Source organism: Medicago sativa, chromosome 8, assembly GCF_051527215.1.
Source record: "Medicago sativa cultivar Bolivia chromosome 8, Bolivia_mono, whole genome shotgun sequence".
NCBI lineage: Eukaryota > Viridiplantae > Streptophyta > Magnoliopsida > Fabales > Fabaceae > Medicago > Medicago sativa.
Genome location: NC_140756.1, coordinates 7,104,463 through 7,125,925, shown reverse-complemented (window position 1 = coordinate 7,125,925; position 21,463 = coordinate 7,104,463). Strand labels below are relative to the sequence as shown.

At 35.7% G+C, this 21,463-nt stretch overlaps 3 protein-coding genes across 5 annotated transcripts; 1 reads left to right on the top strand and 2 right to left on the bottom strand.

The window, feature by feature from the left end:
* Positions 1-569: 569 nt before the first annotated feature.
* Positions 570-6,597, bottom strand: LOC146896554 (septin and tuftelin-interacting protein 1 homolog 1-like). Of its 2 annotated transcripts, XM_085737894.1 has the most exons (3): positions 6,447-6,597; positions 3,601-6,262; positions 570-1,523 (listed from the first exon to the last, which is right to left on the bottom strand). In XM_085737894.1, the coding sequence occupies exon 2, from the start codon at positions 6,236-6,238 to the stop codon at positions 3,641-3,643; it is 2,598 nt and encodes an 865-aa protein (XP_085594020.1). In that variant the 5' UTR covers positions 6,239-6,262; positions 6,447-6,597; the 3' UTR covers positions 570-1,523; positions 3,601-3,640. The 2 variants fall into 2 exon arrangements, with proteins under 2 accessions (XP_085594020.1, XP_085594018.1); XM_085737892.1 differs by lacking the exon at positions 570-1,523 and having other exon boundaries at positions 3,449-6,262.
* Positions 6,598-8,147: 1,550 nt separating this feature from the next.
* LOC146896553 (uncharacterized) lies at positions 8,148-9,257 on the bottom strand. Of its 2 annotated transcripts, XR_015023718.1 has the most exons (4): positions 8,916-9,257; positions 8,632-8,808; positions 8,375-8,471; positions 8,148-8,285 (listed from the first exon to the last, which is right to left on the bottom strand). XR_015023718.1 is itself a non-coding variant. In XM_085738074.1 (3 exons), exons 1-3 carry the CDS (start codon positions 9,063-9,065, stop codon positions 8,454-8,456), a joined length of 345 nt encoding a protein of 114 aa, XP_085594200.1. In that variant the 5' UTR covers positions 9,066-9,257; the 3' UTR covers positions 8,321-8,453. The 2 variants fall into 2 exon arrangements, 1 of the variants encoding a protein (XP_085594200.1); XM_085738074.1 differs by lacking the exon at positions 8,148-8,285 and having other exon boundaries at positions 8,321-8,471.
* Positions 9,258-14,759: 5,502 nt separating this feature from the next.
* On the top strand, positions 14,760-20,945 carry LOC146896552 (uncharacterized). Its single transcript, XM_085733470.1, has 2 exons — positions 14,760-16,721; positions 20,926-20,945. Exons 1-2 carry the CDS (start codon positions 14,933-14,935, stop codon positions 20,943-20,945), a joined length of 1,809 nt encoding a protein of 602 aa, XP_085589596.1. The 5' UTR covers positions 14,760-14,932.
* The last annotated feature ends 518 nt before the right edge of the window (positions 20,946-21,463 follow it).

The window sequence follows — 21,463 nt, the reverse complement described above, 5'->3', positions numbered from 1 at the left end:
ATTTATACAACCACTTTGTGACAACTTTTTGACAACTTTCTCTCTCATACTCACATTATACTCTTATTCAATCTCTTCCTTTTTCTCTCTCCATTGTTTTTGACCAATGAAAAGAAAGAAAAATGAAGTTGTCACATAAGTTGTCTAATATAGTTGTTCAAATAACACTACTCTATATCTAAAAGCTCCTCTCAAAAAAAAAATCTACAAATGAAGCTGTATTTTTAAATTTTAATATTTAATATCACAGTGAATATATTCCAATAATATTACTATGAATATTTTTTTTATGTTCAAAATCAATTGTTATCGATCGAAAGTGCAAAATTGTTACGCATGTGTCCAATAAAATTATGTTATAATACCACCTTTGCTATAAAAAAGTTAGATTAACATAGTAATATTATTGGAATATATTCACTGTGATATTAAATATTAAAATTTAAAAATACAGCTTCATTTTTAAGTGTATTATTATTGGAATATATTCGTTGCGAAAAACGGTGGAAAGAGACGTAGGAAAATGTCTATTTCCAATTAGATTGCAAGTGTAATTTACACGTTGGGTCACCTGCTAATAACTCTACGTTCAAACATTTTTATATCTACAGTTTTACACAAACATAAACAATTGAAAAAGTAATAATAAATAACATACAAACACAACATATTTGTTTAAAACTATTTGTTTAAAACACTACTGATATACAACCACTCCAATACAATACAATGCAATACAATACAATACAATACAAGACAAGACAAAATCAAAACACCCAGCCTGAACAATCTGAACAAATACCCAACTAAACAAGCAATCCAGACCTACCAATAGAAAATGCAAAGGGTGATGCCTAGGCCTAGAAAGAGCCAAACTGAAACACAACTGCCCAAACAAAGATGCAGACAAGGATATGCAGAAGAAAAGAAAAAAAACACCACTGATATACAGAATAGGACACCTACAAGGAGTCATATAACTGCAATCGATCTTAACCGCAGACTCATTTCAACCTCTTCGAGACACACCGACAGACTAAAAACTCCAAAGATGCTAGGATAAAAGAATAGAACTAGATTCCAATCACCCCACCCACCCCAACCCCCATGCAAACCTGCTGAAGTCTCAACAGTCAACACAACTGCTGCTATAACAAGAAGTTAAAAACTTGGCCTCTGATGAGAGGATTAATCTGCAATTTTCACTGATATCAATCAATCAGCAGACCAAATTACTGAAAAATACTGATTAATCATCTCATCAGAGGGTACTCTTCAATACCTCCTCCCAGGCGCATGAAAATTGTTCTCTTTTCCCGTCCGGATCGGTAAATCCAGAGGGGCTGTGATTTTTAAAAATTAAGCGGGGGATACAAGTAACTCTCCATGTTATATTGCCTTTATATGGAACATAGCCCTTCCTATGGCTACCTCTTGCAACTAACTTTCCTGATACCAACTATCGTCAAAAAATAAAAACTTAGCCCTGAAGCTTAACACATAAGAAAGCCATAACAAAACCCCTGCACATCCAGTAAAAAGAAAATGTATTGCACTGATTACTGACCACGTCAAATTTCAAAATCTTGATATGAAACTTGGGCAAAATAGACAGATAAAGTAGTAGTTTCAAATAGTATTGGCCACATGCACAAAACTAACAGGATAGGAAGCAAGATATTAGACAAGGAGCGTATTAACCTATAGTAAAAAATCAAGTACAAGGAGGATTGTATTACTATGAGCTAATTCAATCATTTCATTTTATCACCTGGAAAAATTAAAGCTGGCTATCGATACGGAAAAAAAAAATGAAAATTGTACAATAGAGCATTTAATGAACAGAAGTGGAAAATGGCATCTTTCATCAAACAGCATCATATTCATCACATCACAACTTGAACATAATATATTGAAAGCTTCAATATAACTCGAGTGAAATATTTTATACATTTTCTTAGAATTTGGGCCAGTAAAGTTTAACTAAAAATATCCCGTATTGACTATCATTCAGTCTAGGTTTGGTGCTTAAGACTCAACTCTTCCAGTGAATTTTACTGCAAGTCCCATTTTTAGTTTCCTTCCAATTCTCTCAAATCCTCATCTTAAGAGCTACATTATTCTTAAGGCTGTTTAGTAGTCTTATGATCCTTCTGAATTCAGATCTTTTAATTTGGATAGCAGCACTTAACAGGATTAATATTAATAACAAACTGCAGAATTGCAATTCTGGCACAGGGCTGGCTAAGAAACAGACAACCATTTACTTTTGTAGTCAAGCGGCTATTTTCATATGGAGAAGTATGTCTATAGTTCGAAAGAGTATTAGGTGTGTATTGTTAGATTTGGAACAGACACAAATGATAGTTTCAAATGTTTCAATAATAAGGGTCGGTGTATCAATGGCAGAAAGCTAAAAACCCACCATGAAACACCGCGGCGCTCCATCCTTAACAAGTTGGCCAGGGTGGTTGCCAAAATATCCACCATCATAATACGCCATGGAAGATATTTGACAGCACACATAAGAGTAAGGAAATAAAACTATTTTGACAGTATATACTTTATATCGCTCGTGTGTTTAGTCAGAATAAAATTTCTACATTTTCAATGGCATCACTTTTCATTTACATATTTTTAAGACTCAAGTCCAGTGAGCATATGTTGATGCAACAAGAGATGGCAGACAGAAGTAATGGAAGTGGAATGAAAAAAGAGGTGATCAGGGTTTAGCAACCTCATATCTGAAATTACAATATTAAGGCTAAAAGATGCTAAATACATATCCCTAGGACTATTTATTTTAAGGTTATTGCAGTAGTTTATTGGCATAGTACTAATTATACCCCTATCATTCAAGTGCAAGTTACGTCAAATTTATTCCATAATAACAATTTAAAATCAAAATAAAACATGTGAAAATTCAGAACGAAAAAACATAAAAAGAGTACTAAACAAACTGCTTCTGCATCAAGGGTATTCACCCAGTTATAACACATTGTGTTACTAGTCTATTTTGCTGTATATATAAATACATAAGCAGCACCAACATTGGGTACAAATTCGCAAATTTCACTCGTATACTTTATATTATGGAGCATTGGAATGAAAATTAACTATGTTTGGTGCTGTGCATGCTTCTAGTATTATAGAAGTGTGTTTATTAATAATCATAGAAATTAGAAACTTAAATAGATTGTTTCAGTTGTGAGTTTTCATTATTCATTGTTTTCATTGAAGCATATAAGAGGTGTCTTATATTATTCTCTGATGGTATTTGCTGCTCTATTATCTGTGAAATGTCTTCTGGGAACAATAGGCTTTAAATTAACTGGTTATGAAACCAATGCAACCAGAAGATGTAGAATGGCCTACACAAGGATCGGCCAATGTCTATGCCCTGTCCCTCAATCTCTAAATATATTCACATCCAAAACAAAAGTTAAGATTACGAAAAGGCGCGACTTCATTTCGCCTGTATTATCTGTCTATAATTCAGAACATTTTGGATATTGAAACAAAACGTAAGAAACTACAATATCATGAGCCAACAAATCAAGAGAAAATAACTCATACAAAATCCCTAAGGAAATAGAGTACCTGAGAACTAAAATGTTACTTCAGCTACCCAACACGGAATTCAGCGTCTTTTACTAAGGGATTTATTATGTAACTCTAGCAATCGTTCAAGAGTTTCTAAAGACCATGTCTCCTCATTTTGGGCATAGACCTTTTGATTTAGAGAGTCGATTATTATGCTGACATTGCCAAACCCATATATTTGATGACCGTTGTGCGTTCTACCAGATTTAGGTTTGAACAGTAAACCATTATCCCGAGCATAAGCCTCAATAAGATCTTTCACGCTCATTTCATTCACACCATCTGCGCCACCAGCCATGCTTGCAGCAGCTTGTTGTTGAGCAGAGGCTGCTGCTTTCTGCTGAGTCTCAAATTTCCTTTGCTCACTTACCCTGATATAGCTTATCTTCTCCTTCAAACCAGGTTGCACAACCTCCATACCTTCAACAGCCTGGTTCATCATATCAAGACCACAATTGAGCTTGTATCGAATACTTTCATTTGCCAAAAGTTCTTTTGGAATAAGTTCTTTCCAGCCCAAATACCATTTTGTAACTTCATCAAAGTTAGGATTTGAGCACAACCAACGATACAAAACCGTAAGCCACTTGGCAAAGAAGATCTCCATTGTGTCAACCATCAGATGAATTGGAATAGCCGAAGCCCAGTTCATAACCCAATAAAATTGATCAAGATTCTGACTTGCCGGGTTCACTTGGAAGTCATCTTGCAAGACAGCCTTCAGCTTTGGTACGATAAAACGGTGCATAAGTTGTTGCCAGCTATCAGAATCAAATACAGTCTTCCAAGGGGACAATATAGCATATGCAGAACCATCACTTGGGTGCCATGCACCAAGAACAGTACTCAATTTGAAACGAATTGTCTGGTAGATAACCTCCAGCTTGTGCCCTAGCAGGGGTAGCCATGGATGCACCCATGTGTGGATAGGAATAGTCTCAAGATGTGGTTCCCAAGTACCCACTGCACTTGATAGTTTTGGCATGACTATGTTGTCTAATATAGTAGCAAGAACTGAAGAAGGGAGCAATTTTTCCCAAGACTCCAAAAACCGTAGCATTGGTTCAGGATCCCGTGCATGCCAAGTATTGATACCAGATACTCTGACAGCTGGCAATACAACCTCTGAAACCAATTGAGTATAAGGTGATGACATGTCCCATATATCAAAACAATCATCTCCTTGAAGCAATGCCTTCCACTGTGATACCAACTCCAAACCATGAGATGGATTTCGAAGAGGATCCCATCCTTGGAACATTCTGATAAACAAAGGCAGAGCATATGAGCAAGCAATGCATGACAAGTTACACAGCTTATAATCCTCAGCAAATCTTTTGTGCATGTCCGTAAAGCATTGAGCAAGGGAATCCAATGTTAATGTTCCTAAGGTGTTCTCTTCTCCAACTCTGTCCAGCACACTCATTATCTTTTCATAATTATCGAGCTGCTTCTTTTGAAACGCTGCCTCAGCTTCCAACTTCTCCTTTTCTTTTTTCAAGCTAAGTGCTATATCCCTCTCTTTCCTCAAATCTCTATCAATCTCTTGGATGTTGGATTCAGCTATCCGAACTATTAGTGCTACGTTATACTGAAGCTCAGGCATTGGGACATCATTTTCCTTTGCTTTCTCCTCAGCATTCAAATCAGACAAATCTGTTAAAACTCGTACCTGTGGCCCCCTCATATCATAAATCTTCTGAACAACCTCTGACTCTTCTTCTTGCTTACTAGCCAACAACTCCTTAGCAGTTACATACTTTTCCTCTTCTTTATTTTTTTTCTTCGGCGGCTTTAACCACGAACGTGTTCTTCCAACTGTAGGCTGCACAACCCCCGGTTCAGTCTTCTTCTCTGTCTGCAAAACGGGCAACGGCATAGTGGTTCCCTTCGATTCGTTAAATCCAAGACCAGAATTTTTAGCCCTCAACTTTGCCTCAATAGGATTCAAAATACCCTGCTCATTCTTCCCAAGACCACCCCCTTTATAACCCATCTTCTCAAGCAGCTTCATTCCAATTCCCTTTGTATGACTCTCGAATTTCCCAACATCCACAGCTCCCTCCTGACCTAAACCAATGCCCGGCTTCTTCCCCTTCTTCTTCTTCTCCTCCAATCTCTCCTTCTCCCTCTTCATGGCTCTCTCCTTAATCATCTTCCCAAACGCAGTAGGCAAAAATTTATCATCCCGATTATCATTCTCATCAGATTCTTCATTTCTATCTGAACCATTCACACCACGACCAGCATTAAATCCTAAACCAGACCCCGAGATACTAGCCGACCCAAAACCTAACCCTAAACCAGGCCTATCTTCTTCACCATCATCCTGTTCTTTCAAATTCTCATCAACATTATCCTTATCGGGCATAAAATTTCCAGTTGAAACAAAATTCACAGGTTTAGTGAGATCCTGTTTCCTTCCAAAATCTTTTCTTCGCTTTTTACTAGAATACCCATCATCATCGACGTCTTCGGAATCACCAAAAACTCCATATATAACATCGTCTTTGGTTTGAGTTCGAGCTTTCTCTCGGCGCTTTCGAAAGTAGAATTCACCATTAACCCATTGACCACCTTCAAAATCTTTCTCCGTTCCGAAATTCTCCATCTCTTGATCCTCATCTATATCCATCTTCTAACAACTAGAACAGTAAGCCTGTAATTAAAATTAAAGCAACGAATTGTTAATAAAATTAACGAACTTGTTCACGTAAATTGAAAAACCTTAACTTGTTGGATAGAAAAAATTGGGGGTAAAAGTTAGGAAGGTTTAAAATTGGGGAAATTGATGAAGAGAATGAATATTGAAAGTGTGTAGAGAGAGTTGGAAGAGTTGTTACCTGAAAAAGGTAACGACGGTGGACGGTGCGGCGGAGGAATTCTTGGATTAGGGCAGAAACGCAACCGGAGATAGGAAAACGGCGTCGCTTCTGTTTGTTGTTGTGAAAAATTCGATTTAGGGCAGAAAGTATATTCAATCGTAAAGACTTTCAATTTTTGTTTTTTGAGCGAAAATTCCAATTTATGTTATAGATAGTAGTTTTTTTTTTTTTTTTTTACGGTTGTTATAGATTTATTTAAAGGTGGATTTTTCTTTTCATATGATTATTTACTAAACTATCCATGATTTTTTCATCTCCTAAATTTTTTTCATTTGAATTCGATTCCTTTGATCGAATAATTTTTATCACATTTACTACTTTTTGGTCAGAACTTTGCATTGCAAAACCTATTTCCCTTATCAATAGGAGGTTTAACACAAAAGAAGAAAAAAAAGAATTTTTAGTTAGAAATCAATCACACACAAAAAATGTTCATAAGGTGTGTTATCTTTTTGTTGTAATTGTTTAACAAATAGATTTTGAAAGAAAAATTGATTTAAATAGTTTCTAGAAAAAACTTATGTAACATATTTCATCTTTTTAGTACTTTTTTTAAAATAAAATTTTAAAACTGCTTAAACTTATTTGAATGATTTCACATATAAAAATTATTTCAGATACAACTTTAAAAAAACGATTATATAATGTATTTTTTAGGGAGGTTATATAATATTAAATCTCTAAAATTGAATATATAAGTTAATGAATGTCAAAATTACTCTTATAATTTATAATTATAACATATGAGTTTTAAATAACTTATACTATTTTCAAAAAAGTTTTCATGAGAATCATTTTAAGAAATACAAAGAAAAAAAATCTTTTTTTTTAATATATGACAAACGGGTCCTAAAAATTACACTTTGTTAATTTATTTTGAAGAGGTAAACTTCACATTCTATCTATGATATCTTTTTCCTTAAAAAAAAAAAAAAAACTATGATATCTTTTATTTTTAGTTCAATAAAATGGTGGTTGTTATCATTTTTCGATTTGATCACTCAATTCTATCTTTATCTACTCTTGTAATTTAAATGAGTGGCTTTCACATAGATCGTGTTTATCTTTCGTATTTATTTTTTCGGTTATTTCATCGTCTCACTCTCGTGTTGTTTGATTTTGTTGAGATGTAATCCGTGATTAGAAGTTGTTACTTGCTTGACAAGTTAACAACTAGTTAATTGGTTATGTGCCTAGTTAAGATTGTTATGTTACTTGTTTATCGATCAATGAGTTAGATAGTTAGTTGTTGTGAATTTTGAAAGTTTGTAGGTTTACTTTATATATATATATATATATATATATATATATATATATATATATATATATATATATATATATATATATATATATATATATATGGGATAGGATAAATGACACCAAGGTGTTAAATTAAATTTTGACATCAAATCTCAACCTTTTATTTTATTTGATCTAAAGGTTTATAATTAGTCGCTTAATCCTCATGTGACATGAGAATCTGAACTTGCTTTCTAAAGAATAATATTTCAACTTTCCTAATTTATTCCCTATTTTCTCGGCTCTCTCTCCCCCTATTTCATTTAGCTTTAAAAAGTACAGTAAACCTTTGCCATTATATACATACTAGACCATTGACCCGTGCTACCGCACGGGTCCTACTACATAGAAGTTAATCGAATCAATGAAAAATAATGTAACCATACATTGCCAAATTGTACAATCAGCACAACAGACTTAGTGTTGTCATGGGTTGCAAAGTAGTTTTCAATATCAGTTGCAAATTCACCCCAAAGAGAGCAACGGATCCTGGTATTCCTGAAACACCAAATAACACAATCAACTCGATCATGAGAATAAAGTCATCAATTGAAATAAACCGATAAGTTATATATTGCACATCTTACTCTAAATCCTCGAGTGTAAGATCAATGACTTTGCTTTTTCTTCCATTCTTTTCGGTTTCGCGTACACCATCTTTCTCAACTACATGACCAATGACATCTACAACAAAAAAATATGCATTAACATTACAGCTAGTAACAAATTCGCAAAAAAAAAGGTAGGATTTCATACCAGCAACCACGTCCTCTGATGGAGAGATCAAAATGTCTTTGAAAGGCTTGAATTCAAACACGTTCCGAGGTAAATTGCCTGCATTCACCTTAGTAAATCTCGCATTTGCCGCCATGTTAAGTTTGTGCTTGTGTGGCAAGAGTTTGTAAGGTCCCTCATTAAATCCTACCATGACATTCTCTAACTTATATGTTCCTCCTTCTTCAACCATTCCTTGAATCGTTGGCACCAGGAACTTACGAACAGTGGCATGGATCCTTCCTCGCTAAACAAAAAATAACATGTCATCAAAAATAAACCGTATTATATGTTATCATAGTGACAACTTGAAAAAAGGATCATTTATTTATACAATTGAAACATATAATATACCTTCTCATCAACCAATATCATGTTCATGAAGATAACATCGTCTGGATTTTCCTTATCACGGATCAGCCATATATGGGCCACACGGACAATCAACTTCAAATACCTCCTTCCACCTGTCACAGCTGAGATGAGGGTGAAAGTGTTTGTCATATTAGCAAGTGCAAGAAAGAGTTATATTTGATATATATTTGCTTAAAGTAGAGAATGGTTGTAATAGCACAACTAAGTGGTATTTAAATAGGTAATTGGCAATTCTCTTCGTCAGTTTCAAATGTGAATAATCGTAGTGTTCTAAAGGTAATAATTACTATTCAAAAGTTTTTAATTGCCATTAACGACGTTTTAAAGCCATTAACTACATTTCTAATTGCCATTAATACTACGTCATAATTACTATTCAAAATCGAATCAACCTTCCCTCAAAAAAAAAATCGAATCAACCTTTAAACAACAATAATTTTTTGAAATAAGTATGTCATAATTGTATTTAATAGGTAGTAATTGGTAGAGTGGTTAGTGCATAATGCGTAAAATCAACTAAAAGCGTGGAGTACCGTTCATTAAAAGGACGTTAACGACGTTTTTAATGGCCATTAACGGCGTTTTCAAGCCATTAATTACGTTCATAATTGCCATTAACAGTACGCAATAATTACTATTCAAAATCGGATCAACCATGATATGTGTTATTTTTTGAAATAAGTATGTCATAATTAATTTTAATAGGTAGTAATTGGTAGAGTGATTAGTGCATATTTTAGTGGTAAAATTCGAGGGAAATTTCACCTTGAAACGCATATCATCCTACCACTCTGTATCAGATAGCACAGTATGGTGTAAATAATCCATGTGTGAAACATTGAAATGTCAGTAGCCTAATGCGACAAGAATTAGTGTATGCGTGAAACAGCAAGGCGTGTATGCGTGAAACAGCAAGGCCTAAAAAATGTATGCGCGAAACATCTTCAATTGCCATAAACTTAGGGATGTTTATGTGTATGCGTGAAACATTTTTAATGGCCATTAACGACGTTTTCAAGCCATTAACTACGTTCTTAATTGCCATTATAAGTGAGCATTAATAGGTATTCAATTGGCAGTAATTGGTAGAGTGATTAGTACATGTTTCGACTTGATTAGACTTTAATAGGTATTCAATTGCATTAACGAAGTGAGAGAACTTTTTTCAAGGTCGAATAAACGGATGTGATCAAATGCTTGAACGGATGAGATTACTCGAGCAATTACTACATGTTTAGGAGAGAAAAAAGCTAGGGAATTAGGGCAAAATAGGGAGGATTAGGGCAAACATGCTAGCCAAGCAAGTCTAGCTTTTATAATAAAGGATATTTCAAGTTAATATTCTCTCCAAAAAAAAAAAAAATCATAATACAATATCACTAGAAACACATGAATCCTCCGATATATGAATGCATGGTATACATATAGGCTGTGTTTGGTAACACAAATAAGCTAGCTTATAGCTTGTTGGACTAGCTTATAAGCTTGTTTTAATAAAATGTCATGTGTTTGGTAAAAAGCTTTTCTCACTAGCTTATAGCGTTTTTAAAGAAGCTAATTCAAGTAGCTTTTTAGCTTATAGCTGATAGCTTTTTATATTTTCTTCCAATTTTAACCTTTTATTTATTTTATTTTATTGTTTTTAATTAAAAAAAACCAACCGCTTTCTAATATAACCACCCACGTTCCTCTTCAAAACAAAAAACAAGATGACCTTGTTCAAGCATTCCGTTTTAGTACTGTACTGCTTTTTTAACTTTTCTTGTTCAAGTTTTCTTTTTGACCTTGCCCTTAATTCATATGATAAATAATTTTATATAAAATTTACCATAAATATTGAAGCAAGTTTAGTTTAATAAAATTTATAAAAAAAGTTTTGTTAAATAAAAAATGTCAAATGCATAAATATATTTATCATTTTAATGATTAAATTAATTTGAAATAAATTTAAATATTTAAAAAGAAATACATTAAGTAATAAGAATTGTAAATATGATATTAAAAAAATTAAACAAACATGTCCTTTTCTGTCATTTTATATTTATCAGTCACTTCAACAGCTAATTTTACCAAACACTTTTAATTTTAATAAGCTAGCTTTTCAGCTATAAGCTATCAACTATCAGCCATCAGCTATAAGCCAGCTTTTCAGCTATCAGCTAGCTTATCAGCTATCAGCTAGCTTATAGCTTATTTTTACCAAACACACCCATAACATCTTAAACAATGCTTCTCGCTGCAACCCAAATTTCATATCCTTACATCCATTGAAATGTATTTTCTGAAATAAATAGGAGAAGAAATTTCTTCATTAATTACTCATTAGGAAGGTTTTTTTAAATAGACATGAATTAGAAAAACCTGCAGGTTGAAGAAGACACAAAATTGGAAATAATAATAATCACGTGAGCTACATAAATGAATTAATATAAGCCATTGATTAAATATTAATAAATGGTTGAGATTTGGTGTCAAGATTAATTTGACACCTTGGTGTCATTTGATCCTATCACTATATATATATATATATATATATATATATATATATATATATATATATATAGATATATAGGGTCAGGATCAAATGACACCATGGTGTCAAAATTAGTTTGACACCATATCTCATCCATTCATTTTATATAATCCAAAGGCTTAAAACTATCACCAAATTAATTAATATACACCAAATACTCTCTATCACTTAATTAAGAAACATATCTATCATCATTAATTTATAATCAAACATTCCATTTTTATTTCCCCAAATTTTTTTGTTCCTCTTTTTTGCTTCCCCAAATTTATAAATTTTCTCTGATTTCTATAATCATACTCAAACTTCTTTTCTAAACTTTTTTTTATAAAATGAATGGTAGAACTCATATACCTATGGTTGTTTGAGTCATCATCCCCATCAATGATATTTCTTTGTCTTTATCTCATATTGTCGCGTCATTTATCGGAGGTCAAGGCTATTTGGTTAGCGTTTGACTCACTTTTTATTTCACGACTTTAAAAAAAAATTATTTAAATTGGGGGGTCCGGGGGTTGGTTATATTTAGGGAAGGTATTGGCACCCTAAATATTCGTAGTACTCTACGAGAACCTTTTGGTTTTATTTAACATTTTGTGCTATAAACTTGCTTGCTTTTTTTTAAAAAAAAATGAAACTTTGAAATGATTAAAAAAAGGAAGACCTAATTATCTACATTTTATTGATTTGGAAGGACGAGTGTCCTCTGCCTACGTACCCGTGAGGGATCAAAACCTCGTAGTTCGGGGTTAAGAAAATGACGTTTGATTTGTTTTGGTGTTTTTATTAATTTTGAAAAAAGGTTTTAAAATAAAAGCCAAGTGGCAAATGAGTATTTGTTTGTATTTTTTATATTGAAAGAAAGATGACTCAAAGTATGATTAAAATTGATTTGATATTTGATTAAGAAAGAAAGTAAAAAGAACGATCACTTGATTGAAAATCAAGGTTTATTATGAAAATATTTTTGTGATTTTTGTTATTTGAATGTTTTTGTTGTTTTGGAATAATAAATGAAAATTAAACTAACGGAGCAATAAAAATAAAAGCGCGTGGATTTTTGTAGTGACGTTGGGTCACCACAAAATCCCTAATCTAATTTTTTTTGTATTTTTTGATGTATATAAAGCGGTAAAGAAATAAAAGACACACACACAAACACTTACTTTTCTCGTTTATATTTACATTGGACCTAAATACATTCTAATTGCTGGAAAATAAATGACAATAATTAAAATGTTAAATAAAAATAAAATAAAATGCTAAATGTAACGCCCGTCTTAATTATTTGATTATTTAAAAATATATTTACATATATGATTTAAGTGATTTTCATGATTGATATGTGTGAATTTTATGATTCATGAAGTTGAGTGGTTTATATGATTTATAAATGAATTATGAGGGGTATTTTGTTGTGGTGAAGTTGTTATGACTTATTTTATTATTAAATAAAATAAGATATGATAAATAAAATAAAAATATTAGAAGTTGGGCTGTGATGTGTAAAGAGTAAGTTTAGAGGTGAGAAGAGTAATACGAAAAGATAAATAGGGCAAACAGAAGTTAGAAACGTTTTACGTGAAACACTTTTGGAGAAAAGGGAGAAAAGTCAGAAAAGAGGAGAACTAGAGGGAGAGCTGCGATTTCATCTTAACCAGGTAAGGGTGAGACTAATTTTCAATATTATTAAGAGTATGATTCTATAGGATGAATTTAGCATGATTAGGTTAAGTTTTGGTGAGAATTGGGAATTAGGTTTAAGACCGAATTTGATGATTGAATCATGAAAAGATGTTAGGTTGATGCTAAATTAGTGTACAGAACTCAGATATACCATAAGATGATAATTAGATGTTGAATTGAGGTTAGAATTAGGAGATTAAGTGAAAAGTTGGAATTTTTAGGTTTCTGGCCGTACTGACATTCATCGCTCGCACCTGCGAGCAAGAACACTCGCACCTGCGAGCTAGAACCCAGAACTCGCAACTGCGAGCAATGCAACTCGCAACTGCGAGCAGAATAACTCGCCACTGCGAGTAAATACGTAGGAACCCAGAATGCACACTTTGCTCGCCATTGCGAGTGAAGTTACTCGCCACTGCGAGTTAGGCTGTTAGTTGCCCAAAAATTGTCCCGATGCGATCCTTTCGCACGTGTAGTCTTGAGATGACCTTAGAAGTAAGTTAGAGAGCTGTTTAGGATGCTTTCATAAGCTCCAGAAGTCTGTTATGGTGACTGAAACTAGAAGTGTTGCTGCATGAATGCTATAATGATGTTTTATGATATTTATATTGATGTAATTAATTCTTTATGTGAATGTTAACACATTCAAGCGTTGTTAATTGTTGTATGTTGCTACTGTTTTCTGTTGTCGACTGTTAGTGTCTTGAGGTTGCATGAGTCGGTCTATGTTGTTGGAATTTAAGAAGTCGTCCATGATTATGAGTCGTATGAGTTGTACACGTCGTTGTCTAAGCTGTTGGAAGTTGAGTTCATTGCATACTCATTAAAGTTGGGGGCTTTAGGCCCGGCAGCCTTTGTGCTCATTAAAGTTGGGGGCTTTAGGCCCGGCAGCCTTTGTGCTCATTAAAGTTGGGGGCTTTAGGCCCGGCAGCCTTTGTGCTCACACGTTGAAGAGCTTATTATGCTCATTTTGTTGTTGAATGGTACCACATGCATTTGCATATCAAGAAGTTTCATGTTGTTTAAGTTGTCAAGTTGTTGTCGAGTTAATAGAGTTGCATGGTCAAAGATGAGTCGTGTTGTTAGGTTGTTGTGGAGTTGATAGAGTTGCATGGTCAAGGATGAGTTGTGTCGTCAAGTTGAGTGTTAAGTTGATTATGATTTGTGATGAAAATTAGTAATGGTATTTGATAATTGTATTTGTTATGTAATGAAAAATATGCTAATTGTTAATTGTTGACATGTTATTAATGTTTAAGTTGTTAAATGCATTTTATTGGATTATATGCTTAATGTATTGATTATGAAATCTCACCCCTTCTGCGTATATGTTGCCTCGACCGTGGGTAATGTGCAGGTAATAAAAATTAGAGGCGTTCATGAGTGGACTCTCAGTTGGTGTCTAGGTGCTCTGATACGTAACGGGATGGGGGCTTGCTTTTACTTCTATTCCTTACGTGTCTCTTTTATGAACTAATTTATGAGAGTTTCCAATAAGGCCTGCGTGCCAATATTTCTATTATGTTGAACTATTTTCCGCGGCGTAGTTTCAGATTTTATGATGTTGAACTTGTGGGATAATTATTATTATCTATTTTATGATTCTCAAGAAGTATGTGACATTCCGTTTATGATTTAAATACTCTGATTTTAAATGAAATTTTCAAGTTGGGGAAAACGGGGTGTTACAATTGGTATCAGAGCAGGTCGGTCCGTCCGGCCAAGTAGTGAGTCGAGTTGTGTCTTTAGGAGTTGGAATACCACTATTATGACATTCTAAATGTTGTGTGTTGTGCAGAGAAGAGACCTGGAGGCTGCGAATCTTATTTGCTATAAGAGGACTAGAATGGCTGGAAGAAATGATGCTGCGATTGCTGCTGCTTTGGAAGCCGTAGCCCAAGCTGTGGGACAACATCCAAATGCTGGTGCTGGTGCGAATGCTGATGTGAGAATGTTGGAGACCTTTCTGAGAAATCATCCTCCTACCTTCAAAGGAAGGTACGACCCTGATGGAGCACAGACGTGGCTCAAGGAGGTTGAGAGAATTTTCAGAGTTATGCAATGTACTGATGATCAGAAGGTGCGTTTTGGAACGCATATGCTGGCTGAGGAAGCTGATGACTGGTGGGTGAGCCTCCAACCTACCCTAGAGCAGGATGATGCAGTTATTACTTGGGCTGTGTTTAAGAGAGAGTTCCTAAACAGATATTTTCCTGAGGATGTTCGCGGAAGAAAAGAGATCGAGTTCCTTGAGCTGAAGCAAGGAAACATGTCGGTGACAGAGTATGCAGCAAAGTTTGTGGAGCTGGCTCAGTTCTATCCACACTACACTGGGGACAATGCTGAGTTCTCTAAGTGTATCAAGTTCGAGAATGGTTTGCGTGCTGATATTAAGCGAGCCATTGGTTACCAACAGATCCGTGACTTTTCTGCTTTGGTGAGCAGATGCAGAATCTATGAAGATGACAGCAAAGCTCATTATAAGATTATGAGTGAGAAGAGGGGTAAGGGCCAACAAAGTCGCCCAAAGCCTTACAGTGCTCCTGCTGACAAAGGAAAAGGAAGAGCTAATGATGAGAGGAGGTCAAATAAGAAGGATGCTGGTGCTGAGGTTGTTTGTTACACTTGTGGCGAGAAAGGCCATAAGAGTAATGCTTGTACTAAGGATATTAAACGGTGCTTTCGTTGTGGCAGTAAAGGACATACACTTGCAGAGTGTAAGCATACGGACATTGTGTGTTTTAACTGCAAAGAAGAGGGTCATATTGGGTCTCAGTGTACGAATCCGAAGAAGACTCAGACTAGAGGGAAAGTGTTTGCTTTGACTGGTACTCAGACTGAAAATGAGGATCGTTTGATCAGAGGTACTTGTTATATTAACAATACTCCTTTAGTTGCTATTATTGATACTGGTGCTACACATTGTTTTGTTGCTTTTGATTGTGCTTCTAAGTTGGGTCTTGCTGTGTCTGATATGAGTGGAGAAATGGTCGTCGAAACTCCAGCTAAGGGTTCGGTGACTACTTCTCTTGTTTGTTTACGATGTCCTCTGTCTATGTTTGATCGTGATTTTGAGATTGATTTAGTTTGTCTGCCTCTGAGTGGAATGGATGTAATTCTTGGTATGAACTGGTTAGAGTACAACCATGTTCTCATTAATTGTTTTAGTAAGTCGGTGCGTTTCTCTTCTGCTGAAGAGGAAAGTGGAGCAGAATTTTTGTCTACTAAGCAGCTGAAGCAATTAGAACGCGATGGGATCTTGATGTTTTCCTTGATGGCATCCTTATCTTTGGAGAATCAAGCAGTGATTGATAAGTTGCAGGTGGTGTGTGATTTTCCTGAAGTTTTCCCTGATGAAATCCCTGATGTACCACCGGAGAGAGAAGTTGAATTTTCTATTGACCTTGTTCCGGGAACGAAGCCTGTGTCTATGACACCTTATCGTATGTCAGCTTCTGAGTTGGCTGAGTTGAAGAAACAGTTGGAGGAATTGCTAGATAAGAAGTTCATTAGACCGAGTGTCTCACCTTGGGGAGCGCCGGTATTGTTGGTTAAGAAGAAAGATGGAAGTATGAGGTTGTGCATTGATTATCGACAACTGAATAAAGTAACTATAAAGAATAGATATCCACTTCCTAGAATTGATGATTTGATGGACCAGCTGGTGGGTGCACGTGTGTTCAGCAAGATTGATTTAAGGTCGGGTTATCATCAGATTAAAGTAAAAGATGAAGACATGCAGAAGACGGCCTTTAGGACGCGATATGGTCATTATGAATATAAGGTGATGCCTTTTGGTGTGAGTAATGCGCCTGGCGTGTTTATGGAGTATATGAATCGCATTTTCCATGCATTTTTGGATCGCTTTGTGGTTGTGTTCATCGATGATATTTTGATTTACTCTAAGACAGAAGAAGAACATGCAGAACATTTGAAAATCGTTTTGCAAGTGCTGAAAGAGAAGAAGTTGTATGCTAAATTGTCTAAGTGTGAATTCTGGTTGAACGAGGTAAGTTTTCTGGGCCATGTTATTTCTGGTAGTGGTATTGCAGTCGATCCATCTAAAGTTGAAGCAGTATCACAATGGGAGACTCCTAAGTCAGTTACAGAGATTAGAAGCTTTTTGGGTTTGGCAGGATACTATCGGAGATTTATAGAAGGATTTTCTAAGTTGGCACTTCCGTTAACTCAGTTGACGTGTAAAAGTAAAACCTTTGTGTGGGATGTTCATTGTGAGAACAGTTTTAATGAATTGAAGAAGCGTTTGACGACGGCTCCAGTTTTGATTTTGCCAAAACCTGATGAACCTTTTGCGGTGTATTGTGATGCGTCCAAATTGGGTTTAGGCGGTGTGCTTATGCAAGATGGTAAAGTTGTTGCTTATGCATCAAGACAGTTGAGAACTCATGAACGAAACTATCCTACTCATGACCTTGAATTAGCTGCAGTCGTATTTGTCCTTAAGATTTGGAGACACTACTTGTATGGTTCGAGATTCGAGGTGTTTAGTGATCACAAGAGCTTGAAGTATTTGTTTGATCAGAAAGAATTGAATATGCGACAGCGACGGTGGCTCGAATTGTTGAAGGATTATGACTTTAGTTTGAATTACCATCCGGGTAAAGCTAATGTTGTTGCGGATGCCTTAAGTAGGAAGAGTTTACATATGTCTGCTATGATGGTGAAGGAATTTGAATTACTTGAACAGTTTAGAGATATGAGCTTAGTTTGTGAAATGTCGTCTCGGAGCGTTAAGTTAGGAATGCTGAAAATTGATAACGATTTCTTGAGAAGTATTAGAGATGCACAGAAGGTTGATGTTAAGTTTGTGGACTTGTTGGTTGCTAGTAATCAAACTGAAGATGGTGACTTTAAAGTCGATGATCAAGGTGTGTTGAGGTTCCGAGGTAGGATTTGTATTCCAGACAATGACGAGATAAAAAGGATGATTCTGGAAGAGAGTCATAGGAGTAGCTTGAGCATTCATCCGGGAGCTACAAAGATGTATCATGATTTAAAGAAGCTGTTTTGGTGGTCAGGATTGAAACGTGATGTGGCACAATTTGTGTACTCTTGTTTGATTTGTCAGAAGTCGAAGGTAGAGCATCAGAAACCTGCTGGGTTGATGACACCGTTAGATGTACCAGAATGGAAATGGGATAGTATATCCATGGATTTTGTGACGAGTTTGCCAAATACTCCTAAAGGGAATGACGCAATTTGGGTGATTGTTGACAGATTGACGAAGTCGGCACATTTCCTTCCGATTAATATTAGTTTTCCTGTGGCTCAGTTGGCAGATATTTATATTCGAGACATTGTGAAGCTGCATGGTGTTCCTTCGAGCATTGTGTCAGATAGAGACCCACGATTTACTTCTAGATTTTGGAAGAGTTTGCAAGAGGCTTTAGGCTCTAAGTTGAGATTGAGTTCGGCTTATCATCCTCAGACAGATGGTCAGTCGGAAAGAACAATTCAGTCACTCGAAGACTTGTTGAGGGTTTGTGTACTTGAGCAGGGTGGAACTTGGGATAGTCATCTTCCGTTGATAGAGTTCACTTATAATAACAGCTATCATTCAAGTATTGGGATGGCACCTTTCGAGGCTTTGTATGGTCGGAGGTGTAGGACTCCGTTGTGTTGGTTTGAGACCGGTGGAAGTGTGGTTCTAGGACCAGAAATTGTTCAACAGACTACTGAGAAGGTGAAAATGATTCAAGAGAAGATGAAAGCGTCGCAGAGTCGACAGAAGAGTTACCATGATAAGCGTAAGAAAGACCTTGAGTTTCAAGAGGGAGACCATGTGTTCTTGAGAGTTACCCCAACGACCGGTGTTGGTCGTGCATTGAAGTCAAAGAAGTTGACTCCAAGGTTTATTGGTCCTTATCAGATATCTGAGAGAATTGGCACGGTGGCTTACAGAGTTGGCTTACCACCGCATTTATCGAATTTGCACGATGTGTTTCATGTGTCGCAGCTGAGGAAGTATGTTCCAGACCCGTCCCATGTGATTCAGAGTGATGACGTGCAAGTTAGAGACAACCTTACGGTGGAGACTTTACCTTTGAGGATTGATGATCGCAAAATGAAGACGTTGAGAGGCAAAGAAATACCCCTGGTGAGAGTTGTTTGGAGCGGCGCTACTGGTGAAAGCTTGACGTGGGAGCTGGAGAGTAAGATGATGGAGTCTTATCCAGAGTTGTTTGCTTGAGGTAAATTTTCGAGGACGAAAATTCTATAAGTTGGGGAGAGTTGTAACGCCCGTCTTAATTATTTGATTATTTAAAAATATATTTACATATATGATTTAAGTGATTTTCATGATTGATATGTGTGAATTTTATGATTCATGAAGTTGAGTGGTTTATATGATTTATAAATGAATTATGAGGGGTATTTTGTTGTGGTGAAGTTGTTATGTTGTTATGACTTATTTTATTATTAAATAAAATAAGATATGATAAATAAAATAAAAATATTAGAAGTTGGGCTGTGATGTGTAAAGAGTAAGTTTAGAGGTGAGAAGAGTAATACGAAAAGATAAATAGGGCAAACAGAAGTTAGAAACGTTTTACGTGAAACACTTTTGGAGAAAAGGGAGAAAAGTCAGAAAAGAGGAGAACTAGAGGGAGAGCTGCGATTTCATCTTAACCAGGTAAGGGTGAGACTAATTTTCAATATTATTAAGAGTATGATTCTATAGGATGAATTTAGCATGATTAGGTTAAGTTTTGGTGAGAATTGGGAATTAGGTTTAAGACCGAATTTGATGATTGAATCATGAAAAGATGTTAGGTTGATGCTAAATTAGTGTATAGAACTCAGATATACCATAAGATGATAATTAGATGTTGAATTGAGGTTAGAATTAGGAGATTAAGTGAAAAGTTGGAATTTTTAGGTTTCTGGCCGTACTGACATTCATCGCTCGCACCTGCGAGCAAGAACACTCGCACCTGCGAGCTAGAACCCAGAACTCGCAACTGCGAGCAATGCAACTCGCAACTGCGAGCAGAATAACTCGCCACTGCGAGTAAATACGTAGGAACCCAGAATGCACACTTTGCTCGCCATTGCGAGTGAAGTTACTCGCCACTGCGAGTTAGGCTGTTAGTTGCCCAAAAATTGTCCCGATGCGATCCTTTCGCACGTGTAGTGTTGAGATGACCTTAGAAGTAAGTTAGAGAGCTGTTTAGGATGCTTTCATAAGCTCCAGAAGTCTGTTATGGTGACTGAAACTAGAAGTGTTGCTGCATGAATGCTATAATGATGTTTTATGATATTTATATTGATGTAATTAATTCTTTATGTGAATGTTAACACATTCAAGCGTTGTTAATTGTTGTATGTTGCTACTGTTTTCTGTTGTCGACTGTTAGTGTCTTGAGGTTGCATGAGTCGGTCTATGTTGTTGGAATTTAAGAAGTCGTCCATGATTATGAGTCGTATGAGTTGTACACGTCGTTGTCTAAGCTGTTGGAAGTTGAGTTCATTGCATACTCATTAAAGTTGGGGGCTTTAGGCCCGGCAGCCTTTGTGCTCATTAAAGTTGGGGGCTTTAGGCCCGGCAGCCTTTGTGCTCATTAAAGTTGGGGGCTTTAGGCCCGGCAGCCTTTGTGCTCATTAAAGTTGGGGGCTTTAGGCCCGGCAGCCTTTGTGCTCACACGTTGAAGAGCTTATTATGCTCATTTTGTTGTTGAATGGTACCACATGCATTTGCATATCAAGAAGTTTCATGTTGTTTAAGTTGTCAAGTTGTTGTCGAGTTAATAGAGTTGCATGGTCAAAGATGAGTCGTGTTGTTAGGTTGTTGTGGAGTTGATAGAGTTGCATGGTCAAGGATGAGTTGTGTCGTCAAGTTGAGTGTTAAGTTGATTATGATTTGTGATGAAAATTAGTAATGGTATTTGATAATTGTATTTGTTATGTAATGAAAAATATGCTAATTGTTAATTGTTGACATGTTATTAATGTTTAAGTTGTTAAATGCATTTTATTGGATTATATGCTTAATGTATTGATTATGAAATCTCACCCCTTCTGCGTATATGTTGCCTCGACCATGGGTAATGTGCAGGTAATAAAAATTAGAGGCGTTCATGAGTGGACTCTCAGTTGGTGTCTAGGTGCTCTGATACGTAACGGGATGGGGGCTTGCTTTTACTTCTATTCCTTACGTGTCTCTTTTATGAACTAATTTATGAGAGTTTCCAATAAGGCCTGCGTGCCAAGATTTCTATTATGTTGAACTATTTTCCGCGGCGTAGTTTCAGATTTTATGATGTTGAACTTGTGGGATAATTATTATTAT

Bases quoted from the DNA above. Each gene is read 5' to 3' on its own strand.
- LOC146896554 (XM_085737894.1), bottom strand. From the start codon at position 6,238: ATGGATATAGATGAGGATCAAGAGATGGAGAATTTCGGAACGGAGAAA.
- LOC146896553 (XM_085738074.1), bottom strand. From the start codon at position 9,065: ATGACAAACACTTTCACCCTCATCTCAGCTGTGACAGGTGGAAGGAGG. The intron at 8,809-8,915 runs GTATATTATATG...TTTTTTGTTTAG, and splicing joins TGATATTGGTTGATGAGAAG to CGAGGAAGGATCCATGCCAC.
- LOC146896552 (XM_085733470.1), top strand. From the start codon at position 14,933: ATGTTGTGTGTTGTGCAGAGAAGAGACCTGGAGGCTGCGAATCTTATT. The intron at 16,722-20,925 runs GTATGAGGTTGT...TCGAGTTAATAG, and splicing joins GGTTAAGAAGAAAGATGGAA to AGTTGCATGGTCAAAGATGA.